At 51.7% G+C, this 23,158-nt stretch overlaps 1 protein-coding gene across 2 annotated transcripts in view; it reads right to left on the bottom strand.

Annotated features, from left to right (window-relative positions):
• Positions 1 to 7,436: 7,436 nt before the first annotated feature.
• Positions 7,437 to 23,158, bottom strand: part of TRIM62 (tripartite motif containing 62) — a 31,466-nt gene continuing 15,744 nt past the window's right edge. For both annotated transcript variants that reach the window (XM_072827171.1, XM_072827172.1), the window contains exons 4-6: positions 20,249 to 20,505; positions 19,156 to 19,271; positions 7,437 to 9,762 (exon numbers count right to left, since the gene is read on the bottom strand). In XM_072827171.1, the coding sequence (XP_072683272.1) occupies positions 9,212 to 9,762; positions 19,156 to 19,271; positions 20,249 to 20,505 (924 nt within the window). In that variant the 3' untranslated portion in view covers positions 7,437 to 9,211. The remainder of the gene's footprint in view (positions 9,763 to 19,155; positions 19,272 to 20,248; positions 20,506 to 23,158) is intronic.

Raw genomic sequence — 23,158 nt, 5'->3', positions numbered from 1 at the left:
GGGCAAGAGGTGAGGGTAAGCTGGGAGGCACAGAGCCTGGATTCACCAGCTCTGCTATGAACTTGCTGTGTGACCTTGAGGAATTCAGGTCCCTTCTCTGAGCTCAGTGTCCCCAATGATAGCAAGGGAAGTTGATCCCTACACCCATCACAGGATGGTATGGGAAAGGCAAGATAATAAGGAGCATGGGTTTGGGAGTCACACAGACCTGGGTTCAAATATGCACTCTACTGGTTAATTGGAAAATCATCTCAACTCTCTGGACTTAGTGTTCTTACCCATAAAATGGGGATGAAAGTAGTATCTCCTCTCGAGCTTGCACTAAAGATTAGCTGAGATGACAGCTAAGAATGATTATTAGGTTAATGATGCTTCAAACAAGACCTGGTGCACAATTTGATTCAATGCATCATAAGGTGTGCAGGGACGTGGAGAAAAAAGAGCATTTGGAGGGATGCGCTTGGGTAGCTCCATGGTTGAACGTCTGCCTTTGGCTCAGGTCGTGATCCTGGGGTCCTGGGATCTAGTCCCGCATCAGGCTCCCTGCAGGGAGCCTGCTTCTTCCTCTGCTTATGTGTCTGCCTCCCTCTCTGTGTCTCTCATGAATAAATAAAATCTTTTTTTTTTTTTAAGAGAGAGCATTTGGAAACATGACTTCAAATTTAGTTATAAAATTCTAGAGTTGGGAAGGTGCCTGAGGAACCACATGATATGTTGGTGAGGACACTGAGACACCCCCCGCCAAAGTGGAGAAGGGTCTTGTCCAAGATCACTCAAGTCCATTGTATTTGGCTGGAAAATTCCAGTGTGGGCCTGGGCAGGAAGCCGAGTATTTGTTTTGGGAACCAGAAAATGTTCAAGTGGCTTCAGGTCCCTCCCCACCAGCCCTGGCCCCACTGCCCCTGGCACAGGCTTGCTGCTGTTCCTCCCTCAGCCCCGTAAGTTTGAGGAAAAGCTGGCTGAAGAGCTGGCTGAAGTTCAAGGGTGTGTAGCACTTTTCTCCAACTCCCTCCCACCACTTGAGCCCAGAAGAACTCCTTTCCCTCCAAGGCAGGACCACCCAAACCCTCCACGCCCCGTAATCAGAGGAACCCAATGTTTAAGAAAGTGGCAGAGGAAAGGGGCAGGGTTCTACTTACTGCACCGGTGGGCAGCAGTGGAGAAGTTGCAGGGGGGCTCTGCGCCCATCAGTGGGGTGTCGGGACCTCAGCTCAGGAGGGGTGGAGGTGGCAGGTGCTCAGGCCTTCCCAGCGCATTCCCCTTCTGGGAGGGGGAAGACCAAGGTTACATCCTGAAGCAACTGTGGCAAGAGGGTCCCTACTCAGAATGGACATCAGGAAGAGCAGGCTTCCAGGGACTCTGGGATCAAACATCTCTTATGGCGTTAAACTGATGCTGTAGAAGACTATTGAACAACATGGAAAAATGAACACAGTCTGTTATTAAGTGTGGGGGGGAAGGCTATGGAGCAATAAGAGACTGTGTTCAGACTCAATAAACACACTCACATGGGGGGAGAAAAAGACTGTAAATGTTATCACCAAAGCACAATCAGTGGTTATCTCAGGACAGTGGCTGGTAGGTGATTTTACTTTGTGTGTCTTGACTGTATTTTCTCAATTTTCTATACTAAACACATTATAAGAAAAAAATTTACTCAAGAAAGCAGCACACTTTAAGAGAGCAAGCATTTGACCAACAATTCCATTTGTAGGAATTTACTTTACAGAACACATAGAAACATGAAGCATGATCATATTTTCGTAAAAGAAAATTCTATTTCTGTTTACGCATAAGCAGAAATGCCTGGGAGGACCTGAACCAAACTGTTAACATCTATTGACTTCTGGGAGCCAGATGAGGAAGCTTCCTGCTTTACAGTCTTACATTTATTTGAATTTTTAAACAATGAACATAAGTTATCTTATAATTATTTAAAAAGGCAAACAATCAAACAACATTCCTAGTCTTTGCTGGCTCTCTCTGGTTCTCCCTCTGTAGAATCTGGCTGAGGGTGATGGAGTGGTCAGTGGGCTCACTCTGGGGGCTGTTTCTATCCGAGCATCTTCAGGGAGGAGCTTTCTCTGATCTGTAAGACTGACCCTCAACTTAGAGCTGGGGTGGCTTCATGATTCCAGCTTTCACACTAGCCAGTTGCAACCAGCAAACATTTCCTGAGGCCCTCTCTGCACCCAGCAGGCAGAACCGGAGAAATGATCCTGCCTCAAGATGCTCGTGGTAGGGGGAGACCCAGAGTACTACAGGGGCCCAGAACATTTTCTGCTGGGTCTGAAAGACTGGGGCAGCCGCATCTTGAGTGAGACATGAAGGATGGACAAACAGGATATCAACAGGAAGAAAAGGGAGGTCAAGGGCATTCTAGGCAGGGGGACAGGTATTACAAAAGCAGAGCTGTTAAGGACCAAAATATGCTTAACACTCCATTTTAAAAAAAGATTTTATTTATTTATTCATGAGAGACACACAGAGAGAGGCAGAGACATAGGCAGAGGGAGAAGCAGGCTCCTCACAGGGAACCCGATGTGGGACCCGATCCCCAGACCTGGGATGACGCCCCGAGCCAAAGGCAGATGCTCAACTGCTGAGCTACCCAGGCGTCCCTTAAAATGCTCCGTTTGGAATCCTAATACTCTGAGTGCTTTCCTTCTACCATTATATACAGCCTTTTCCTCCTCTACAGGTAGCCCCTGCAAACGGAAAAGCCATGTTGTGTCACCAGCAGTCTGTGTCAGGGTGTTGGTGACAGGGAATGAGGGCTGAAGGCTGGGCCAGAGTGACAATTGCATTGGCCAGGTACACAGGAGCTACCACCACTTCTAGCTGGATCTGTGCCCACACAATAACATCTGCTCTCGTGCTGCCTGAATAGTCATAAGGAGACCCCTCCCTCTTCCCATCCCCCCTATAAATTATCACCTACCTGCTTGATGTGGTGCCTGAGATCCCACCACTAGTCTCTCTTCCTGGAATGGCTCCTATTAAGAATGTGCACAGGTTGAAAAGGGCACAGCATCTGAGACCGTAAGCCAACCACCCTGAGGAACACAGGAGGGTATGTTTTGATAGAGGAAGGAAAGGGACGGAGGAGGACATTTCAGGAGTGTGACAGAGGAAGAGGGAGGGTGGAGGGGGTGGGCAATGTTGGGTAAACTTCACAAGGCTACCTCTGCCTCTTAGAACCTTAGAACCAGGGGTTGCCCCATTATCCCTCTTGTGGAACCAGTGAGGAATGGACACCCTTAAGGTGGAGATGAAGGAAGCTGTCCAGAGTCACTGGAGGGTCAGGGTTGGAGCCAGGATCCAGTCAGATTTAGCAAGGTTCTCCCAAGTCTTGACCCTCAGTCCCATACCTGTGATGTCCAGCCAGCTCTGCTTTTTCTGGGACCTCCTGAGGTCCTTATCTGCATCTCCCTTCTCCCAGGTGTAAGAGCAGAGCTGCTCATTCCTCATACAAACCAGGACCTCATTCCTGGTTTGTAGATCTTGCAGTTTGGTTAGGGAGGGGCTTCTGCCTGGGGTTTGCTGTAGGCAGAGGAAGCAGGTAGGTCCAATGGCTCAGCCTACAGCAAGTGAGGGGCAAAAGCATCTTCTCTTGAGAAAAAGATTCCCAAACCTCCAAACCACTGCAGTCCCGGGTCTGACTCTAGTGCTGTGGAATCAGGGGACCCCCTTGGGCCATTTCCCCAATACCCTCACTTACCTGGAACTCCTTATGGCTCAGGCAGCTGCCTAGGTGGCTTTGTCTCTACTGTGGCTGGTGCTGGCTCTGGACTGTATTGCCAGTAAGGCAGGTACCAGGTGTGGACAGGCACCAACTGGCTTTGCCCTGAAGGGGGGACCTTAGGGTCAAAGCTAACCGTCTCTTCTTGGGGAAGAGCATAGAGAAAGGCACTCGGCTCTTGGTATCTGGAGCTTTGGGGGCCCTAGCCACTCCTCTTTTCTTTCTGCTCAGGCTCCAGGTTCCCAAGGGGTGGGAGGAGGCACCAGAATCCACTGGGAGGAGATTAAAAGTTGCATGAAAAGAGCCAATGACTGGGAGGCAGGAGACCTGGGTTGGGCCTGGCTATGGGCCACAGGCTGGTGTCTTCTCATTTGGGTCACAGTGTTCTCTGTAAAATGACATGGTTGTAGTCAGTAGTCTTTCAGCAGTCGTCCTATGATACTGACTGGCATGCTCAGTTGGGCTGTGTCCATCCCAGAGAGGACTTTTCAGCCTTGTGACCCCTTTGTTCTCCCCTCCAGTCTGAGGAGGGCGGCTGCCAACTCTGAAGGTATCCCTACACCCCCACTGACCTTCTTAGACATGGGATCCTTCTTCTCTGGGTGCCTCCCTCCTCAGCGCTGCTCCTTTTCCTTTCCTGGGCAGGGCCCTCTTAGCTGGCCATCCTCCCTCTCCTGTTTACTGACTGGGAACCAGGACACTTGGGTTTGGGTCTTGGCTCTGCCTTGTGCCATATGCCCTTGAGCTAGGAATGAACTGTCTCTGAACCTCAGATCCCTCAGGCCTCACGAGCATTCAGACTTGATCATACCCAGGCCGACAATTTTGGGGAACTCACCAGGACTTGGGCTTCATGGCCCTGGCTCCAGCCTCTTGAAAGGCCACCCTTGCCATGACATCAGAGTAGGAAGCCCCTGGGCCTTTGGTCCAAAGTGTCAATCCTTCCCACACTTCATCTAATTCCTTGGGTGAGTGGGGGGCATTTTGAAATAGTCAGAAATATAATAGAACTATCAATTTTTTTGAAAAAAAATAGAAGACAGTTCTATTCTGTACACAAAGTAAACACACACGTCATTTCATCCAGATAAAAGGAAAAACAAAGGAAAATAAACACATTTCAAAATAAAAGTCTCCCCCAATCTCCAAATTTTTTGGAGACTGTGCCTCCTGACTGCATCTCTCTTTCTTTCTGTCTCTGTTTCTGCTCCCCATCACCCCATCTTCAGGCATGGTTCAGGATTCCCGGAGTGGAATCATGGGTATCCCAAAGTAAGAAGAAATAACCACGCCCTGGTGGGCAATTATGATTCAGCACCTTGGCCAGCACTTACCACTCCCCGAACCCCACTTCTCTTCAAGACCCCTTCATTTAAGCCTGTGACATGGCCCTTTGCAACTGACCTTCTGGTGGAGTGTCTGGGGATGGTGAATAGAGTCAGGACCCAGGCAGGGTGAGAGGAAGCCAGGTGGGAGCAGTCAGCCTCCTGGGACAACCTCCCTGGCTGAGCTCTGTGCTGCTAAGAGACCTTATCTCTGTTGTTTTCTATTCCTGCTGCCACCCCAGAGAGAAACACCCAGAACTAATGTTAGATTCTGAGTAGGACAAACCCTGCATTAGACGTACAAATCCCGGACAATCAGAGCCAGAACCTTGGCAATCCAATTAACTAGAGCCCTACCCCCCTTCCCCAAAAGAGATGGGGACACTAAAGCCCAGGGAGAGAGAGGCACCTGCTTAGGGTCACATTGTACCTTCTTGAGTCTACCCCTGATCCTGAGAGACACATGGGTCTTGGCTCAAAGTTGAGACTTGACTCACAGTTGCACAAATGCACAATAGTGTGGAGCCAGGGTTAAGGTCCCCTTTTGAATCCCAGGGGATCACAGTTCTGGTGTCTGCTGCCTGTCACTGAGGCAGTCCTCAAAGATGAACAGCATTTCCAGGGAGGTCAGGTGAAGAGTTTGGCTTTAGCTTTGGATGGGCCTGGGGCTAATTTCTGGCTCTGCTGAGTACTAGCTGTGGGTCCCCAGGCAGGTGATGTTCTCCATTCACACACAGTGAGAAAACGATAACAACCCGTGGGCTTGTCTTGATGTTAGATAAGTATTAGCATTCTGTCTGCTGACCGCAAACTGGGATCCAGATAAGGATAGTGTCCTATCAGTTCTCTCCTGCTCTGGGTAAGACTTTTGTTGATCCCTCCTTCCTTCCCAAGACTGGGATGCCTTTGGCTCCCCTCTTTGCTTGCCTGTGTTAAATGGGAAACTCCTGGTATCAGCCTAACAAACCCAGATCCTTACATTCAGGAATTTTTTGGACACTTCATACCTTTGGAATTGCCCTGATTTCCCAGAGTCCTGAGTTGGGTGTGCAAATTAGGCCCTTACAGTTACTCCTAGACAGTGGGAAATGGGAAGTGAAGACTGGGATGTGGCTAGCACTTCTTGGACCTCATGCAGAGGCTGAGTAAGGGAAGGGTAGGAGGGACCATGAAGACATGGTCTGTCTTCTCCCCCAGAAGACAGATCCATTGAGCAAAGATGCAGGGTCATGACTGGGGGGCCACAGAGATTTGAGAGCCTCGGGTCGGGTAGAGGGCTTGGGGATACTCTCAAAATCATTTCCCCCCAAACTGGGTGCTCTCCATCAACCAATCAGAGACCTTTCCCTCTGCTCCTGCAAATTCCTCCAATCTTTGTTCATGCCCCTCTTTCTAGAAACTCGAACAATTTAATGACTGTGGTGGCTCCCTCTCTGCTCTCCTTAGCTCCAGGTATAAGTGAAGATCCACCTGAAGCGTCCAATATGGTCTCCCTCATTTGCAGGTAAGGAAACTGAGGAGGGAGGCCTCAGGGTCCAGAAAGAGTCATCCCAGAACTAAGACAAAGCTCAGGTCTCCTGTTCCCCAGATTGCTGCACTGCACAGCTGTGGGGCCCCAGGGCCTTGTCACTTACAGTGTGCACAGCTCATCTGTCCATATTCTTGGCCCTGCCTGACTCCTGGCCAGACTCCTTCCCAGCTAGTCAGAGGTAGGGTGGACCTCCTTCTTTACAGCAGACCTGGGGACATTACTGGCTAACGTAGATACCCTCTGCAAGGCATAAAGAAGAAGATATACTCCTTAGGGTCAGATTTCTTAGGGCACTGAGTCTGGGAGGCAGCTGGAGTGAGAGTAGCTGGAGTAAGCGAGCTCCCTAAATGCATAGCACTTTGCAGCTTACCAGTAAATCATGAGATGGGAGTTATTATTCCCATTTTCCATGTGGAAAAACCAAGGCCCAGAGAGGTTAAGCCATTTCTCTAAAGTCATACAGTAATGGAGTCTGGGTTCAAGCCCAGGTTTGTGGAATTCAGGAGACCATGACACTGTCTCATGAGCTCCCCTTTACTCCTAAGGCTACCACTAACCCCTCCTCCAGGCAGACTACCAGTCTTCCCTGACTAGTAAGTTGTGATGTAAGTGCTCGCTTTAGAACCCAGTTCTAATCCAAACTTTGCCACTTTCCAGCATGGGACATGGGACTCTGGGCATGTCACATCTTCTCTCTGAACCTCATTTTCTACCTCTGTAAAATGGGCATAATACTACGTACCCAGTAGGGTTGCTTTGCAGATCAGCCATGTTAATATACGTATCCTGCCTGGGATGGAAGAGGTGGGCCTTTCTCAAAATGAATGGAACTGACCACTGACATTCTGTAACTTTAATTTAATACAAATTCATCATAACTCACAAAATGGGTAACATTTAAAATAAAAATACAGCTGGGGGTGGCCCAGATTCTGGTAGATGAAGGGGCGGGATGAGATTGAGGATTTCTCCTGCCCAAGAAGGATGCTAATGGGCAGTAGTTGTGAGGGGAGCCCCCCAAGTTCACCTAGTCTGGTTCCTTTGGGGTAAGGGTGATCAGGGACCCCATGAGCTTCAGAATCTAGGCTCCAGGACTAGAAAGCAAAGCCGAGGCTTGAGACATTTCAGCCGCTCCTGCAGATCCACCTCTCGGGGCTGTCACCCCTGGGAAAGGACAGAGCCACGGAGCAGGACATCTGGAGGCTCTGCTGCTTCAAAGCCAAGACCCCGAGGTGAACCCCTGTGCACAGGCTTGTTCAGCACTCACTCTAACTTCCTTCTAGGCCCTTTCTATGTGGCTGGGGCTGGAAAGAAGAATAATTTCCCAGATACCCTTACAGCCAAAGTCCTGGGTCATATTTCTTTTTCTCCAACAGTGCCCCTCATCCAGATTTGGATTTGGGAATTAAATTGAGTGGGAGAGATGCCTCAGGACATCCATTTGCTGGCCTGGCCAGAAGTGGAGGGAGCACAGCTCTGCAGTCAGCAGCTTCCTGATGCAGTGGCTTACTGCAGATAGGAGCAGTGTTTCTGACCAGGACAGACATGATGTATCTGGTGACTGGGAGTTATTCCTGGAAATTCAGCAGAGTCTGCTCCTGCAGTCCTTCCAATGATTTTGCAAAGCCATCAGGGATGTGATAATAAATCCTGCCTAATTAAACTAGCTAAAGCAGCTCTTGTTATCTGAAACAGGATCCTAACAGAAACGGATGCCAAGCCTGATGGGAGGTCCCGGCCAACAGCCTGCCCCAGAGCTCCGGTCCTGACTGAAACACCATTCCCTGCAGCCTCTCCGCATCCTAGCCTGGTCACAGAGACCTGCCTGGACCCTTATCCAAGCTTCTGGGGACTTCCGTCACCCAGTGATGCTTTCCTGCAGCTGCCTTTAGGCTACTGGTCTCTGCATTAGCCTCAGGGCGTGCTGTCATCCTGCTTTTAGACCTGCGTGGGCTGGAAGGGGGTGGCACAGTGACTGTAACATGTGGGCTCAGTGACCGGGTGCCTCCCACAGGCCACAGCATTGTCTCTACCTACAGGTCAGTGGGAAAAACAGGAACCATAAAGCTCTTGGTCTGGAGGTAGAAGAGGTAGTTCTCAGACAACCCTAAGACCCGCTACTGCCTGCATCCATCATGGGCTGGGGTCAAGGGTAAAATGGCCCATGGCTTAGTGAGGGGCAAGTCTGAGACCTGGGAGCATGAGAGGGTTCCTGTGTATCTTTCAGGCTGCCAGCTGCTGGCAACTCTGACACATCCTGAGATTAGGGCATGCGGGCAGGAGGGAGACACAGGGAGGTGGTCCCCCTGCCCCTGAGAGGATGGGGTGAGGGCTGGGCGGGGGCTGCCCTGAGGAGAAGCCACATCACATTCTTGGACCAAAGCTGCCTCCCCATCAAGTTCAGAACTACAGGACATCAATGCTGATAGAGTTTAGGAATCATGGAGCACAACGTCCATTTTACAGACAGGGAAATGGAGGCTGAAGGGTAAACAAGCGATCTGAGACCTCGCGGTGGCCACGCTTGACCGGAGTCCAGGCCTCTCGTCCCCTGGGCAGCGCTCTTGCTGGTGGCTGTGGCCCAGGTGGCATCTGGGGGCGCCCTCTGCCGCCCTAGATGCGGACCGTATTGATCCTCAACGGCTGCACGTTCTTGCCGTTAGCGTGGCTCTGCCCGGGGCTGAAGTAGGAGCAGAGCTTGCCCGGAAACTTCTCGCGGAAGGTGTAGAGCCAGGACATGTCGTCAGCGTTGTAGAAGATGAGCAGGCCTTGATCATAGTCCAGGAACACGCCCACCTTGTCGAGCTTGTCGCGGACGTTGAGCCGGGTCCAGGGCTCAGTGCAGGCGCTGTACTGGTTGCCGTCGTGCATGACGATGCAGTAGAAGCCCCGGCTGGGCTGGATCTGGATGCTGCCCTTGCGGCTGGCCGCCTCGTGGGCCAGCCCGATCACCCACTGGGTCTTCTCCGCCACCACCACCTCCCAGTAGTGGACGCCGCTGCTGAAGGCCTCGGAGCCCAGCACTGACACCTCCACGTCAAAGCGCTTCGGCGAGTCCTGCAGCGGCTGTGGATGCAGGTTGCCGTAGGCCACGATGGTGCAGTCGTCGGACAGGATCAGGCGCTGGTGGGCAGTGCCCGGGTCCAGGGTCAGGGCAGCGGGCACTGCAGCGGACGGAGCAGGGAGAGAAGATGAGTGGAGAGAAGGCTGTGGACCTGCTCTGCGGTCCTCCCTGAGGGCCGGGCTCCCCTGGGTCCCTGGGAGGCTGTGTGATGCTGAATGCAAGCCTGCCCTGTCTGGTCCTCAGCTTCCTCCTCTGTAATATGGAAGGGTCATGGCTAAGGTCCTTCCAGATTTAAACCTGGCTGCAGGGACGCCTGGGTGGCTCAGGGGTTGAGCGTCTGCCTTTGGCTCAGGGTGTGATCCCGGAGTCCCAGGATCCAGTCCCACTTCGGGCTCTGCAGGGAGCCTGCTTCTCCCCCTGCCTAGGTCTCTGCCTCTCTCTCTCTGTGTATCTCATGAATAAATAAATAAAATGTTAAAAAAAAAAAGGGGGGGGGATCTCTGGGTGGCTCAGCGGCAGTTTAGCGCCTGCCTTCGGCCTGGGTCATGATCCTAGAGACCTGGGATCGAGTCCCACATCGGGCTCCCTACATGGAGCCTGCTTCTCCCTCTGCCTGTGTCTCTGCTTCTCTCTCTCTGTCTCTCATGAATAAATAAAATTTTTAAAAGAAAAAAAAAAAAACCTGGCTGCTGAGGAGCAGGAGCTGTGACTGCCTTGAGCAAGGAACATAGTGGGCACCCCACAAATTTGTTGAATAAACCATAACGAAATCTAGAATTAGGGGACTTCAAAGCTGGGAGAGCTTAAAGATTATCCAAGGGCTGGTAATCACCCTGGAGTGGGAATGAGGAAATTTATGGGGGTGTGTGTTCTCAATAGGTGGGATCCATGCATCTAAATGCCCTGAATGAAATGACAGGGCAGTCTCATGACACTCTTGCCACCCATAAATTTTCAAATGCTCAACCACTCAAAAATGTTTTCTGTAATGACCTAAAATTACAACTTAACTCCATTTCATGTATAAATAGGATATAATATACTGAATATTTTAGAACACTACTACCATGGAAACAGGGGAGACTGAATTTGTTTTGTTTGGGACTTCACTGAGAATTGTTCACTTTTTGGGAATACATCTCTAAGAAAAATGCCACTGACTCATATAATCTGCTTGTTTCGGACCACACTGGAGGCAGAATGGAGTTTTATCTATGGTGTGAGCACCTGACTACTTCATCATGTTTTCCAACGTGGCTATAGTGAGTACCTATTGACATGTGCAACATTTTATTATAAATCATTTCCTTCTATTTTTCTTTTATACTATCATGGGTGTATGGGTATATACAAGTTCAAGTACACACACACACACACATATGTAAATATATATTATATATTCAAGTATATATAAATATATAATGAAATTGTGAAAAGATTATATTATCCTTGAGACATCACCCATTATTTGTTATGAAATGTAGGTGACAGGTCTGAAAAAGCTGAAAGCCATTGATTCTGAGCCAACTCTTCCACTCAATAGGTGGGGAAAATGAGACCCAGAGAGGAGAGGTGACTAATCTCAGGTCACGCAGAAGCCAATGGCAGAGTGACAGCTAATCAAGGCCATGTGCAATCTGACCCCATCCCTCACCTCCTGCCTCCCCATCACATGATGCTGCCTCATGGCACCCAGCCCCAAAGCCATCACTTGGACTGTTTCTCTACTGACTCCTCTCTGCTTGTTGTAATCACCCTGGCACACAGCTCCACTCCAGGACCCATCCTCTGGGAAGGCTTCTTAGTTGCCCAGCAGGTGTGCTCACTCTTTTTTCCGAAATTCCTTAACTTCGTGTCCCCTCCTGATTATATACAGGTTATAGTCTCCTGTGCCCACAGCTTATGCCCATTTGCACCAGGAGGCCAAGGGCTATGTACCATACAACCAGGTTCTCCTTTCTGTGTCCAGTGCCCAGCACAGAGCCAGGCATGGTAAAGGTTTCCAGAAAGGCTTACCAAATTAAACTTAACCCTGTTTGTGTTGCTCTTGGGCAGGCTGCACAGGCTAGGTCACCCGGCTCTGGGCTGGCCACACTGGCTTAGCAGGTCTGGCTTTCAGAGTCTCTGTTTATTCTCTTTGTGGTAAGGGAGCTGATGCTCAGCCAGAAGATGGAAGGACCTGAAAGTGGCCCTCCTGAGCCTGGATGACCATTTCCAGGCCAGAGCAAGACAGGCAAAGAAGGATGAAGAAATAGAATCCTGCCACCAGTTCCTATAGGAGCAAAAAATATCTTCATGCTGCTCTCTGGTGCTTTCCTCCTCCGGGGGTGCAGAAGCATGCTTACACTGGCTGGAGCATTACCCCCTACTTCTACCACCTCTGTTGGCTGCATGTGTGCCCAGAAATAAAACACCTACATGGTGGCAACTGTCCCCAACAGGGAGCAACAGCCAGGTTCCGAACTATGCTCCCGTTCACACATCCACTAACGATGCTGACCGTTGACTTCTATCAAGCTCCTTCCATGAGCCCTGTTAGGAGTAAATTCAGTTTTGCATTTTACATTCTTCTTTCCTGTTCTTAGAATGCAGAGCGCTGAATGGAAACAATTAGCCCTGTGAATAGAGGGGTCAATGGAAACACAACTCTCTATCCAGGGACAGGGAAGAGGGGGAGCCATGAGCAGGAAGGCATGGGATCAGTGGATGAGTGTTCAACTGTGTTGTCGGCGTGGCGGAACCAGAAGCTCCTGCCACATGGCATGTGGGAATTCCCACATGCCTCCCACGGTGGGGTCGGGAGGTGAGAGGTGGAGGGAGGTGTAGGAAGTGTGTGCGAAGGGGAGGCTGGGGAAGGAAGAAGAATCTAATTAGACACAGATGGGCCACTCCTACTGGCTGTGGAATGTGGGTCACACTCAGGCGGCTCTAGCAAAAGGGGCAGAGCGGGCACAAAGCCAAGGTGTGGGCAGCAGCAGTTCTGAGTGCCACGGGAGCCTGGGGTGCTCAGGGTGATTGAGGAGGTCGGCAACAGGCAGAAACTGCAGCCAGGCCCGAAGGACAGGGGCGTGGAAGGTGGGGACTGGGGGGGGTGGGGGGGTGGGGGGGGGGGTGGGGGGGGTGGAGGCAGATACCAGCACACAGGCCGGAGGGCTCAGGTCCAGACCCTTGGGCCCAATGTGTGGCCACTTCCAGGCCTACCGATGCGCGGGGAGGCAGCCAAGTGGGCTCTCAGTGGCTCTGAGATTGGGCCCACCGAGCCGAGCCTGCGGTAGAGGAAGTCCGGAGAGCACGGGGAGCCAGCTCCTGGGCGTGGCCCCTCCCTGCTTTGACGCCCAGGGGACTGGGTGAGGGCAGGGTCCACCACTCATTGGGTGGGCTTGGGGGCGGGGTCTGCCGTGCATTGGGCAGTGCTGGCGGTGGAGGCGGGGCGAGGGGGTGGGCCCTGGAACGGGGTGCTGGGCCAGACCGCGGGGGTGCGGGGGACTGGGGTCGGTGTTCTTATGAGGCACAGGGTGTGTCCTGTTTCTTTTGTGTGTGTGTGTGTGTGTGTGTGTGTGTGTGTGTGTGTGTGTCCTGTTTCTTAAGAGGCTTTTACACCTCGAGGGGTGGACCTTGGGGTCCACCTCCAAGGTCTCCCATCTCATCAGAACAGGTTCTGTCTTCCAAAGCCTCCTTTCCACCCTTCCTGAGGCTAGCGCCGGCCAGAGGAACAGCCTTTCAGACCAGAGAGAGACCCAGAAGGGGGCATGGCAACACCTTTTCCCCCCACTGAGATGTCGGCCCTGGCTGGGGAAAGGCAATCTCCACCCATCCTGTATCCTTGGCAGAGATGCCAGGCTCCAGCGAAACAAAGCAGTCCCCCGGGGATCACTGTGTTACAGGTCAGAGCTCTTTCCTAGGTCCTGAAACACTGTTTTATAAAAACAAAAGCAGATATTGGGGCACCTCATCTGGTCTCCAGGTATTTTGTCCGTCCATGTAAGCCTGAGACCCTGAGGTCAGGGGCATGGGGGTGGAGACGTGGAACTGTGGAGGCCCCAGGAAAAGTCTTCTGGCCATCGTCAACCACACACCACATGGCCCAGGCAGCAGAGAAACCCCTAGGCCAGCACCATTGCCGGGCAGCGGGTGGCTGGTACCTCTCTGTTCCCAAGGACAGTGGCTCAGTGGTTGAGCATCTGCCTTTGGCTCAGGGTGTGATCCCAGGGTCTGGAGATCGAGTGCTGCAACCAGCTCCCTGCAAGGAGCCTGCTTCTCCCTCTGCCTATGTCTCTGCCTCTCTCTGTGCGTCTCTCGTGAATTAAAAAAAAAAAAAAAGAAAAGAAAAGAAAAGAAAAGAAAAGAAAAAGGAAAAGAAAAGAAAGGAAAATATCCCAAGGACAATGGCTAAACCCTTCAGAAGCCTGATGGGTCAGGAGATACCACCAGCCGTTTCCTCTAGCCAGGCTCTTACAAAATCTGCTGCCTTGGGCTTCCCACCTATTTAGGCCCTCTGTGGCATCGGCATCGTGCTGGCATTTGAGAAACACATTCATATCCACTAGCTCCTGCGGAAACCGCAGCATCCCCAGGAGTGCAGATTACCATATCATTTGTCAGAAGAGGAAACTGAGGCTTCTCAGAGTTAAGTGGCCTACTCGAGCTGCCCCTTGGGGTAGAAGTACAGTTGGAATTCGAGCTAAGGTCTTTCCTTCCCCTTTCCTTTATGTGGCCCCAGAAAGCCTGCTCAGCAAGACTGAGGAACCACTGGATGAGTCATGAGCATAATAATAAACAGGTATCATGTACTAAGTTCCAGGATTATTATCACAAATAGATAATTTTATTTCATTCTTATACCTACCCTGGGAGATAAATCACATCTTCCCCATCCCTGTTTTAGAGGAGAAAATTGGCTCAGAGAGGGCAGTGATTTGCCCTGGGCCACATAGCCAGGCAATGAACACACTGGAAGCCAAAATGATTGGGTTCAGGGGAGCAGGAGGAGGAGCGAGCAGCCCAGGGGAGGCAGTGTCTCGTGTCCTCTGAGCAGGAGCCACCTGGTCTAGGTGGGGAGGAAGTTTGTGCTGGGGAGCAGGAACAATCAGGCCAGGCCGTTGGAGGAGGGTTTTCAATGTCAGATGAAGGGTGGGACAGAGGGTGGGTGGTGGTGGAGAGTGGAGGTTTCAAAGCAAAGGGGAATGACGAGTGCTAAATGGAGTTCTCAGGTGACCCAATAGGAAGCCTGAGCTGGAAGCTGCACAGCAGGAAACTGCTGGAATTCATGGGCTAGGTCCCTGGGGGCACCTGCCCCTCCCATCTGGACATAAAGGGCCCTGGTGCTGGCAGAGGAACTAGAGTGACTTCACAGGCCCTACAGACAAAGCAAGGGGCCTGGCTAACCAGGTCACTGTTCTCTGAACTCCCCAGGGACCACGGTCCTTGGCAGGATGCTCAGGGCACACACTACTGCTCCCTCAGCCCCTCTTCCACAGAATTTTCTCTGGGCCAGTGGTTCTTAACTGAGGCGATTGGCCTCACAGGGGTCATCAGGGAATATCTGGGAACATTTTTGGTTGTCAAAACTGGGGAGGGGGGCATCTAGTTGGGAATGCTGCTGAACACCCTACCATGCACAGGACAGCCCCCTAAGACAAGGAATTATTCAGCTGCAAAGGTCAATAGTGCTGACAGCGGGAAATCCTGCCCTGAGGCAACCAGCAAGTTCCCACATCCGTGTGCTCATACAGAGGCTCAGAGGAGAAACTGACTTGTTCAAGGATGTGTGGCAAATTCATTAAAAAATATTGGCCGAGTACCTCCTTTTTGGCACTATTCTAGTGGCAGAGCTGAGACTAGGACTTACTCATTTCTTTACTTATCAACAAACATTTACTGTTGGGGCTGCTAAGGGTATACAGTGATGAATTAGACCCAGGCCCGACGTCTTAGAGCTCATGGTCTAGTGAGACACACAGCTACACAGATGTTGACAAAGCAGTGCAACCAGGAAAGCCCAGGACTACGTGAAGAAATCCAGGAAGGCTTCTCAGAGGAGGTGTTTATAAACTAAGATGGGAAGGGAGTAGGAGTTAGTCATCAAAGACTGAAGTTTGTGTAGAGGGTTCTGGGCAAAGGAAGCAGCATGTGTGAAAGTGGAGGAGGGAGAGTACAGCTCATTTAAGGCCTGAAGACGGTTCAGTGTGGCTCAGTATTATGGGGAGACAGGTAGAGAATGAGAGAATGGCAGTGCCCAGGTCTTACAGGGTCTTGCCTGTCAGCCCAAGGTGCCTGGAGTGCCTCTCTGAGCTGTGACAAGGATGCAGCAGGTGGCCGCTGAGACAGAGAAAGCTCCTGAGACCATCTGCCTGAGGGGCTTTCCTGAGTCAGTAGCTAGGGACGTGCTCCTTGCCTCCCTGGGTTATTCTGCTTCACCTACATGTTGCCCTCACCCTGCTGGGTCCCAGGGTGATGGTCCCTCCAAGTCTAGGAGTGCACAGAGGCTAGGAGTACCCCAAGAGGACAGCCCCGAGCCCCCCCCGCCCGCCCCCGGCAAAATACTGCCCCTCCTGGAAACGAGGACACAGATCCAGATGGAAGAGTAAGAGTAAAAGAAGCAAAAAAAAAAAAAAAAAAAAAGAGTAAAAGAAGCTGTCCCTTCACTTCTGGGAAATTGGTAGTGATGTTCAGCGGCCTACGGGGAGCCCCATCTCCATCCAGCATTCACACCCTCAGTGATGTCTTCAGCCCCTCTCCATCCCTGCCTGGGAGGCCCAATCATGACATCCTGGGACCAGTCATGCTCCTGCACTCCGCACTGTCTTTGCCGCTGCAGTTCCCCACGCTAGGGACAGTCTGGAGGCCCCACCAGGCCCCACCCTTCCCCAAGTGGCAAAAGCCTCAGCCTTCAGTGCTTGGTTCAAACATCGGTCCGTTCAGTGCTTCCCCTGGCCACTCCCCTGCCCCATCCAGAGCCTCCTGCTTCCCCCTCGGGGCTTCCACAGCACTGTGTTAGTCCCTCGTCATAGCTTGTCCCGCTGGGCTCTCAGGATCTGTTTGTGCATCTGTTTCTCCTGACCCCTGAAAATCCCCTGAGGGACTTTCAATGTCTATAGATGGAAAGAAGGAATGCAGACATGGGGACAGAGCTCTGGCTGCTGTGTGACTATGGGAAATCAGTGAGTCTTTCTGAGCCTCAGTCTCCCATGCAGCTTTCCTGGGTTAATATGAGGCCAGAGAATGCCTGGTTGGCTTAGTAGGTACGGGCACAGGCTCTGGGGTCTGATAGGTCCGAGTGTAAATCCTGGCTGTACCACTGATAGGCTGTGATCAGGAACAGGACAAGTTCCTAACAGTTCTGTGCCTGTTTCCTCAACCGAAAAAATGAGGATAATAAGAGTGCCTACTTCTTAGGGAGACATCACCTTTATGTCCTTGTCTCACCTTAAAGGACATGGTGCCTTTGTAGGTTGTATGATTTCAGGTCCCAAGATCTACTCATGCCACTAGAAACCTGATTAGACCTTCTCTCTCTCTGCAAACCTCCTCTTGCCCATCCTCCTCTCAGCTGACGACCCTGCTTCCTATCTCACTGGGAAAGGGGAGGCCATCAGAAGAGAATTCTCAAGCTCCCACCCCTGCCCGTTTCTTCTCCCCCCTCTGGGTTCCCAGCAGAGGCAGCTGCAGATGCCACTGCTGGCTGTCCCCCAGCAGAGGCAGCTGCAGACGCCACTGCTGGCTGTCCCCCCACCCTCACCCCCGGCAACTCTCTCTGCCTTTCACCCTCAGTTTTGCCCTCCTTCCACTGGGCCTTTCCCATCACCTGCAGATAGGCTGTTACTTCTTCTACCTTTAATAGCCTCTGCCACATTCTCTTTCCCTCCCTTAAATAAAACACCTGTCTTAGAAATAGAAAGCACTGTCTCCACTCACTGTCTCCCATTCGTTCTTGGATGGCCCCCTCTCTGGCTTACACCCCTGTGACTTGGCCAAAGCTCCTGTCATCAAAGACCTCCATGGTGCTGGAGAACAGTCAGTTCTGGGCCCTTCCACCTGGCTCAGTGGCCATTGCTGCCATCAGCCACTCTCCCTACTTGGTTTCCAGGCCATACCGGGTTTCCCTCCCACTTCTCTAGCTGCTCCTTCCCAGTCCCCTTGGCTGGGTCTCCCTCCTGTCTCTACCTTCTGGGAGTGCCCCAGGGCTCTAAAGTTTAGAGTAGCCCTGTCTTTCTTCTCTTGCTTCCTAGGTGATCTAATCCTGACTCATTAAATACTATCCACGTGCTGACTCTGCCAGCCCTGACCCTTGTCCTGTATGGCACTTGTCATTCTGCCTGCCTTCTCGGCACCAGCACTTAGACATCTCATCGGTATTGCAGACCTCATGTGCTTACAGCTCTGTCCTTCTAGGCACCTCGGCTCAAATCATTGTAGCTTCCTTGTCTTCTTTCTCTCACACCTGAGATCCAATTCATTAGCAAATCCTGTTGGCTCTCCCTTCAAAGTTTACCCTAAATCTGATAACTTCTCTCTACCTCCACAGCCAGCACCCTGCTCTAAGCCACCATCGCTCACCTGGAGTATTGTGGTAACCTCCTAACCAGTGTCCCAGTCTCCACCTTTCATCCCCTTCAGTCTGTCCTTAACCCCGCAGCGAGAACGAGCCTTGAGGAACTTAAGTTTATGGCACTGCATGTCCCCCCAGACCATCCTATGGCTCCCATCTCACTCGGCATGAAATCCTAAAGTTCTCACACTGGTCTGTAGGCCCTCAGGGTCTGGTCACTGCTACCTCCCTAACCTCACCTCCACTCTCTTCCACTCTAGCCACACTGGCTTCCTCACCAATCCTTGAACATGCCAGGCTTTCTCCTGCCTCAGGGCCTTTACACTTGCTATCTCCACTGCCAGGAACACTCAGAAATCTGTATGGATCGCTCTCCTTCTTCCTCCAGGCATTTACTTCTATGCTTCCTTCTCAGTGAGGTCTTCTTATTGGGCCCTTTACCTGAAATCTCTATCCTACCTCAACATCCCCTAGCTCCCTTCCTCCTCTTTTATCCTTATCTAATGAACTATGAATTTTACTTATTTACTTTCATTTTTTCTCTCCCTATGATGTAAGATCATGAGGACAGGAATTTTGGCCTATTTTGCTCACTGCTATGTCTCTAATATCCAGAATAGTGTGTGGTGTGATATGTGTCATATGTATAGGATGGATGAGTGAAGTGTCCAAAGTTTCAGTCTCTTCATCTGGAGAATGGATATCCTAATGGGACCTACCTTATGGCTGTGTGAGGATTCACTGAGTTGAGTGATTGTGTGGCTGCCCAACACAAGGCCTGGAACACAGGAGCTACTAAGCAAGAAACTCATCTCATCTCTCTACCTTGCCCCATGCTGGGTTTAGAGAAGGCAGCTGGGCTGCGATGGACCCTTCTAGCTCCTGCCCATGATAATGCTTGCCTCTTCCTGGGGTGCTCTCAGTGACTGGCTGGAAGGGCCTTACCTGGGTGGATGTCCTGGAACAGGGACTTCCAGATGGTGTACTGCAGGGGGCCTGTGTACTTGGAGGTCGGGAAGTCTTCATAAGTCAAATTGGTCTCATGGATTTTCCCTTTAAGTCTGGAAAGAAAGGAGAGCAGGCTGCATTGGGGGCTAGATTTTGTTCCCAGCACTGGGGGCCTTATAGCCATGTTCAGGGCAGCTGACAAACGGCAAGATCGTGTACGTAAAGTCTGACAGCCCCAGATTCAAGTGCCTACTTGTGTCACTTGCTACCTCTCTATAGCCTCAGTTTCTTCACCTTTAAAATGGATACTATGGGGCAGCCCCAGCGGTTCGGCAGTTTAGCGCCACCTTCAGCCCAGGGTGTGATCCTGGAGACCCAGGATTGAGTCCCACGTCAGGCTCGCTGCATGGAGCCTGCTTCTCCCTCTGCCTATGTCTCTGCCTCTCTCTCTCTCTCTCTCTCTGTGCCTCTCATGAATAAATAAATAAAATCTTTTTTTAAAAAAATGGGTACTATGATAGCACCTGCTTTCTTGCCTTGTAAGGACTACATGGAGTAATGGACATAAAGTGCTCACCACAGTGCTGGGCTCATGGTCAACACCAAATACCTGATGTTAGCTATCAGCACTGATCATCAACAGACCAATAATAAGGGACACCTGGGTGGCTCAGCAGTTGAGCATCTGCCTTTGACTCAGAGCATGATCCTGGGTCAGCATCGAGTCCCACATCGAGCTCCCTGCATGGAACCTGCTTCTCCCTCTGTCTGTGTCTTTGCCTCTCTCTCTCTCTCTCTCTGTGTCTACCATGAATAAATAAATAGTCTTTTAAAAAAATAAACTTGTAAAAAAAAAGAAAGACCAATAATGGGTATTTTTATTAAAGGTGGTTATGGGACCAGAGAGACCTGCAGTTGAATCCTGGCTCCACCATATACTAGATGAGGGGCCTTGGCCAAGCGATCCAGCTTCTCTCTGCCTGTTCCTATGTGTGTGAAAGGGTTTGGCAGCTGGAACTATCTCCGAGGGAGTTAACAGGGGAGGCCTGTGTGTGCAGGGGGAGGCAGCTGGCTGGCGGCGGGCACTCACCGCTCGGACAGCGAGGCCACCCCGGCCAGGAAGGTGTGGCGGTCAGTTTCAGCCAGCCGCTCCTGCAGGATCTGGGCGCCCTCCTGCACCTTGCGCAGCTGCTGGCTGTACCGCTGGACCTTCTGCTCGATGTCGGTCAGCGTGCGAGCAGTGTCCGCCTCCAGCTCCTCCAGCATGGCCTTCTGCCGCTCCCGCAGCAGCCGGTGTAGCCGCTCGAACGCCTCACCGATGGTGGTCCGCAAGCCTTTGGTGGAAGACTGTGGGGACAGTCATCAGGGGTTATGCCCGGGGGAGTAGATGGGGTGACCCCTGGGAGAGAGGAGGAAACCGAGAGCCTTGAAGTGGTGAGAAGAAAGACCGGGGAAGGGTAGGCTCTGGCCCAGGAATGGCAACCTGGCAAAGCACGGTGGCATGGCAGGCTGGCGTAGGGGGGGCCGGGCCTGATTCCACGTGCCCCTTAGGAAACGAATGAAACGCTCTGGGTGACACACTGTGGCTTGAACTAGAGGAGTGGCAGAGGGACCGTGGCTTGAAAGACATTGGGGTGCAGGCTGGATGCAGGAGAGAAAAGTGTGAGGGTGAGGATGATGCCCAGCTTTCTGGCTTGGGGGTGGGGGGGACGTGGAAGCTGGGGGAGAGGTGGTAGGTGGGGAGAAGATGCTGAGTTCACTCTAGGATCCAGTGAGGTTTTTATTTGCAAAAAAAAAAAAAAAATCACTCCTAGGGCTCAAGTGAAGATGACAAGGAGATTGCAGATATCAGAGAGTTTTATAAACTGCAAAGTGCCAGGTAGACCTTGGTGGTCACTCGATCTGTCCAGCCACCCTTGTGACCTCCTCGCCAAGAAACCAGAGATGGAGCTTAAAACCATGATCACAGGAGGCAAGACTGGACTTGCCTAGTTCTCTGCTCCGCGGGAACCACCAGGCCCAGGAGGGGCCCGCGTGGTGAAGGCCACAGGCTTCGGTGCCCAACAGCTCTGGGTCTCTAGCATTGGCAAGCTCAGTCCCCTGATGTCTCTGACCCTGTCTTCTTTTCTGTGAGGGAGTAACATGACCACATCACAGGGTCCTGGGGAAGATTAATTGGGGGCATGTTCACAAAATGCATGGCATTGTTTGGGGTGCAGAGAAAGAGCCTGATTATTAAAAGGGACCAATTCTAACAGGCACATCCTGGAAGTCTTCATTGAGAGGTGGCCTCTGAGCTGGGGCCCAGACTGGCAGGAAGTCCACTGGGGTTGCAGGGAGCAGCACGAGTCAGGACAGCACGGGGGTACGGGGGGTACGGAAGTGTGGCCAGGCTGCGGCAGCGTGCGGGACCTGCCTCTGCAATTTTACTTTGTGGGATTCTGGCTGGGAGTTCACGGAGTCAGAGACCCTGCTGTGTTCAGTGCCCAGGGCTCTGTGGGAGGCTTGACAAAGGCTCAATTAGGGCCAGTTCCCTCCTGTCGCGGCGGCAGGAAGAACTGCTGGCAGTGGGCCAGCCTCCCCGCGCATGCCCACCCAGAGCGCCAGGCAGACAAAGGGGGCGGAGGAGAGGCTGGGGCTGCACAGCCAGCCTGCCTGTGGCCTCCCCGAGCCCCTCCCTGAACCCTGAGGCTTCCGTGCAGGTCACAGGTGGAGAAGATGAGGCCTGCCTTCCCTGCCCCATCTGCCGCTGCCCCCTCAAAGGACCCTCAAATCCCACATCCACTCCTTCCAGCTCCTTCTCAACCTTCTATGGCAGTGTTTGGCACACTGGGCAGTCCCTACTAGCTGCAGGTTCTGGTTTGCCTCTCACCTCTGTGGCTGCTCCTTCCCAGCCAGCTCCTTCCCTTCTCATCTACATGTCCTCCTATATATTCCAGCCCCGCTGCATTGAGGATGCTGCTACGTCCTTATCTGTGGCCTAGCATGTCTTCTGAGCACCACATTCGTCTTTCCACCTGCCTCAACCACACATACTCCTGGGATCCCATAGGCCACCCAACTCTCTTGGTCCGCAAGTCAACTCTGTGTCTTTGGCAACCAAACTCACTGCCTCAGTGACCCTTCTAATGTGCAAAGCAGATCAAAGCCAATGCTGTTTAGGAACATTTTTTGGCTCCTTGATAAGTAGTAAAACACTAAATCCCTTAGCCTGGCTTCAAAGTCCTCAATCTGATCCCAACTTACCTCTTCATTGCCATTCTGTTGCAATTCCACCTGTCTAGGATGGACCCCCTCCCAACAAAATCTTTATTCAACAGGCAAACTCCTACTTATCCTGCAAGACCCAGACTGAAAGCTACCTCCTCTGTGATAACCTCCCTAACTTTTCCAGGCAATTAAATAGTTAAGTGTCTCCAAAGCATTCTGTAAATATTCTTAATACACAGTCTTACATTTTATGTGGCTCCAGCTAGTGAACAAACCCCTGGGGGTAAGAATGACGTCTTTCCCAGGCTTGAATTTCCTGTGCCCATCCCAGGGCCTGGCACAGGGCTGGCAGTCAAAATCTGCTTGAGAGGTGAAGGAGGAAGAATCTTGACAAAAATTGCTCTGCAGAGGTGGGTGCAGACTCCATTTTCTTTTTAGGATGGGGGCCTAGTATCTCCAGGACAAAAGAGGAAGGACAAGAAGAGGGGGGAGAGGCAGGAAGGGGGCAGCTAAAAGTGGAATAACAGAGTGACAGCCATTCCAGGTGCCTCAAGTATGTCCCTGATAAGTCTTCCCAATCTACCTGTCTTGCTGACCACACAGCCATAGATCTGGCTGAGGACATCCCAGCATGTGGCTGGAATATGCACTAGGTTCTGACAAAACTGGATAGTAAGCTCCCAATTAACCACATACTACTAGCTATGGGGCCGTAGGCTGGTTTTTCAACCTCCTTGTACCTCAGTTTCCTTGCCAATAGAGTGGAGATAAGATTCCTACCTCAAAAGGT

This window comes from Canis lupus, chromosome 5 (genome assembly GCF_048164855.1).
Source record: "Canis lupus baileyi chromosome 5, mCanLup2.hap1, whole genome shotgun sequence".
Lineage (NCBI taxonomy): Eukaryota > Metazoa > Chordata > Mammalia > Carnivora > Canidae > Canis > Canis lupus.
The sequence above is the reverse complement of the archived record's forward strand: the minus strand, read 5'-3'. Positions and strand labels throughout refer to the sequence as shown.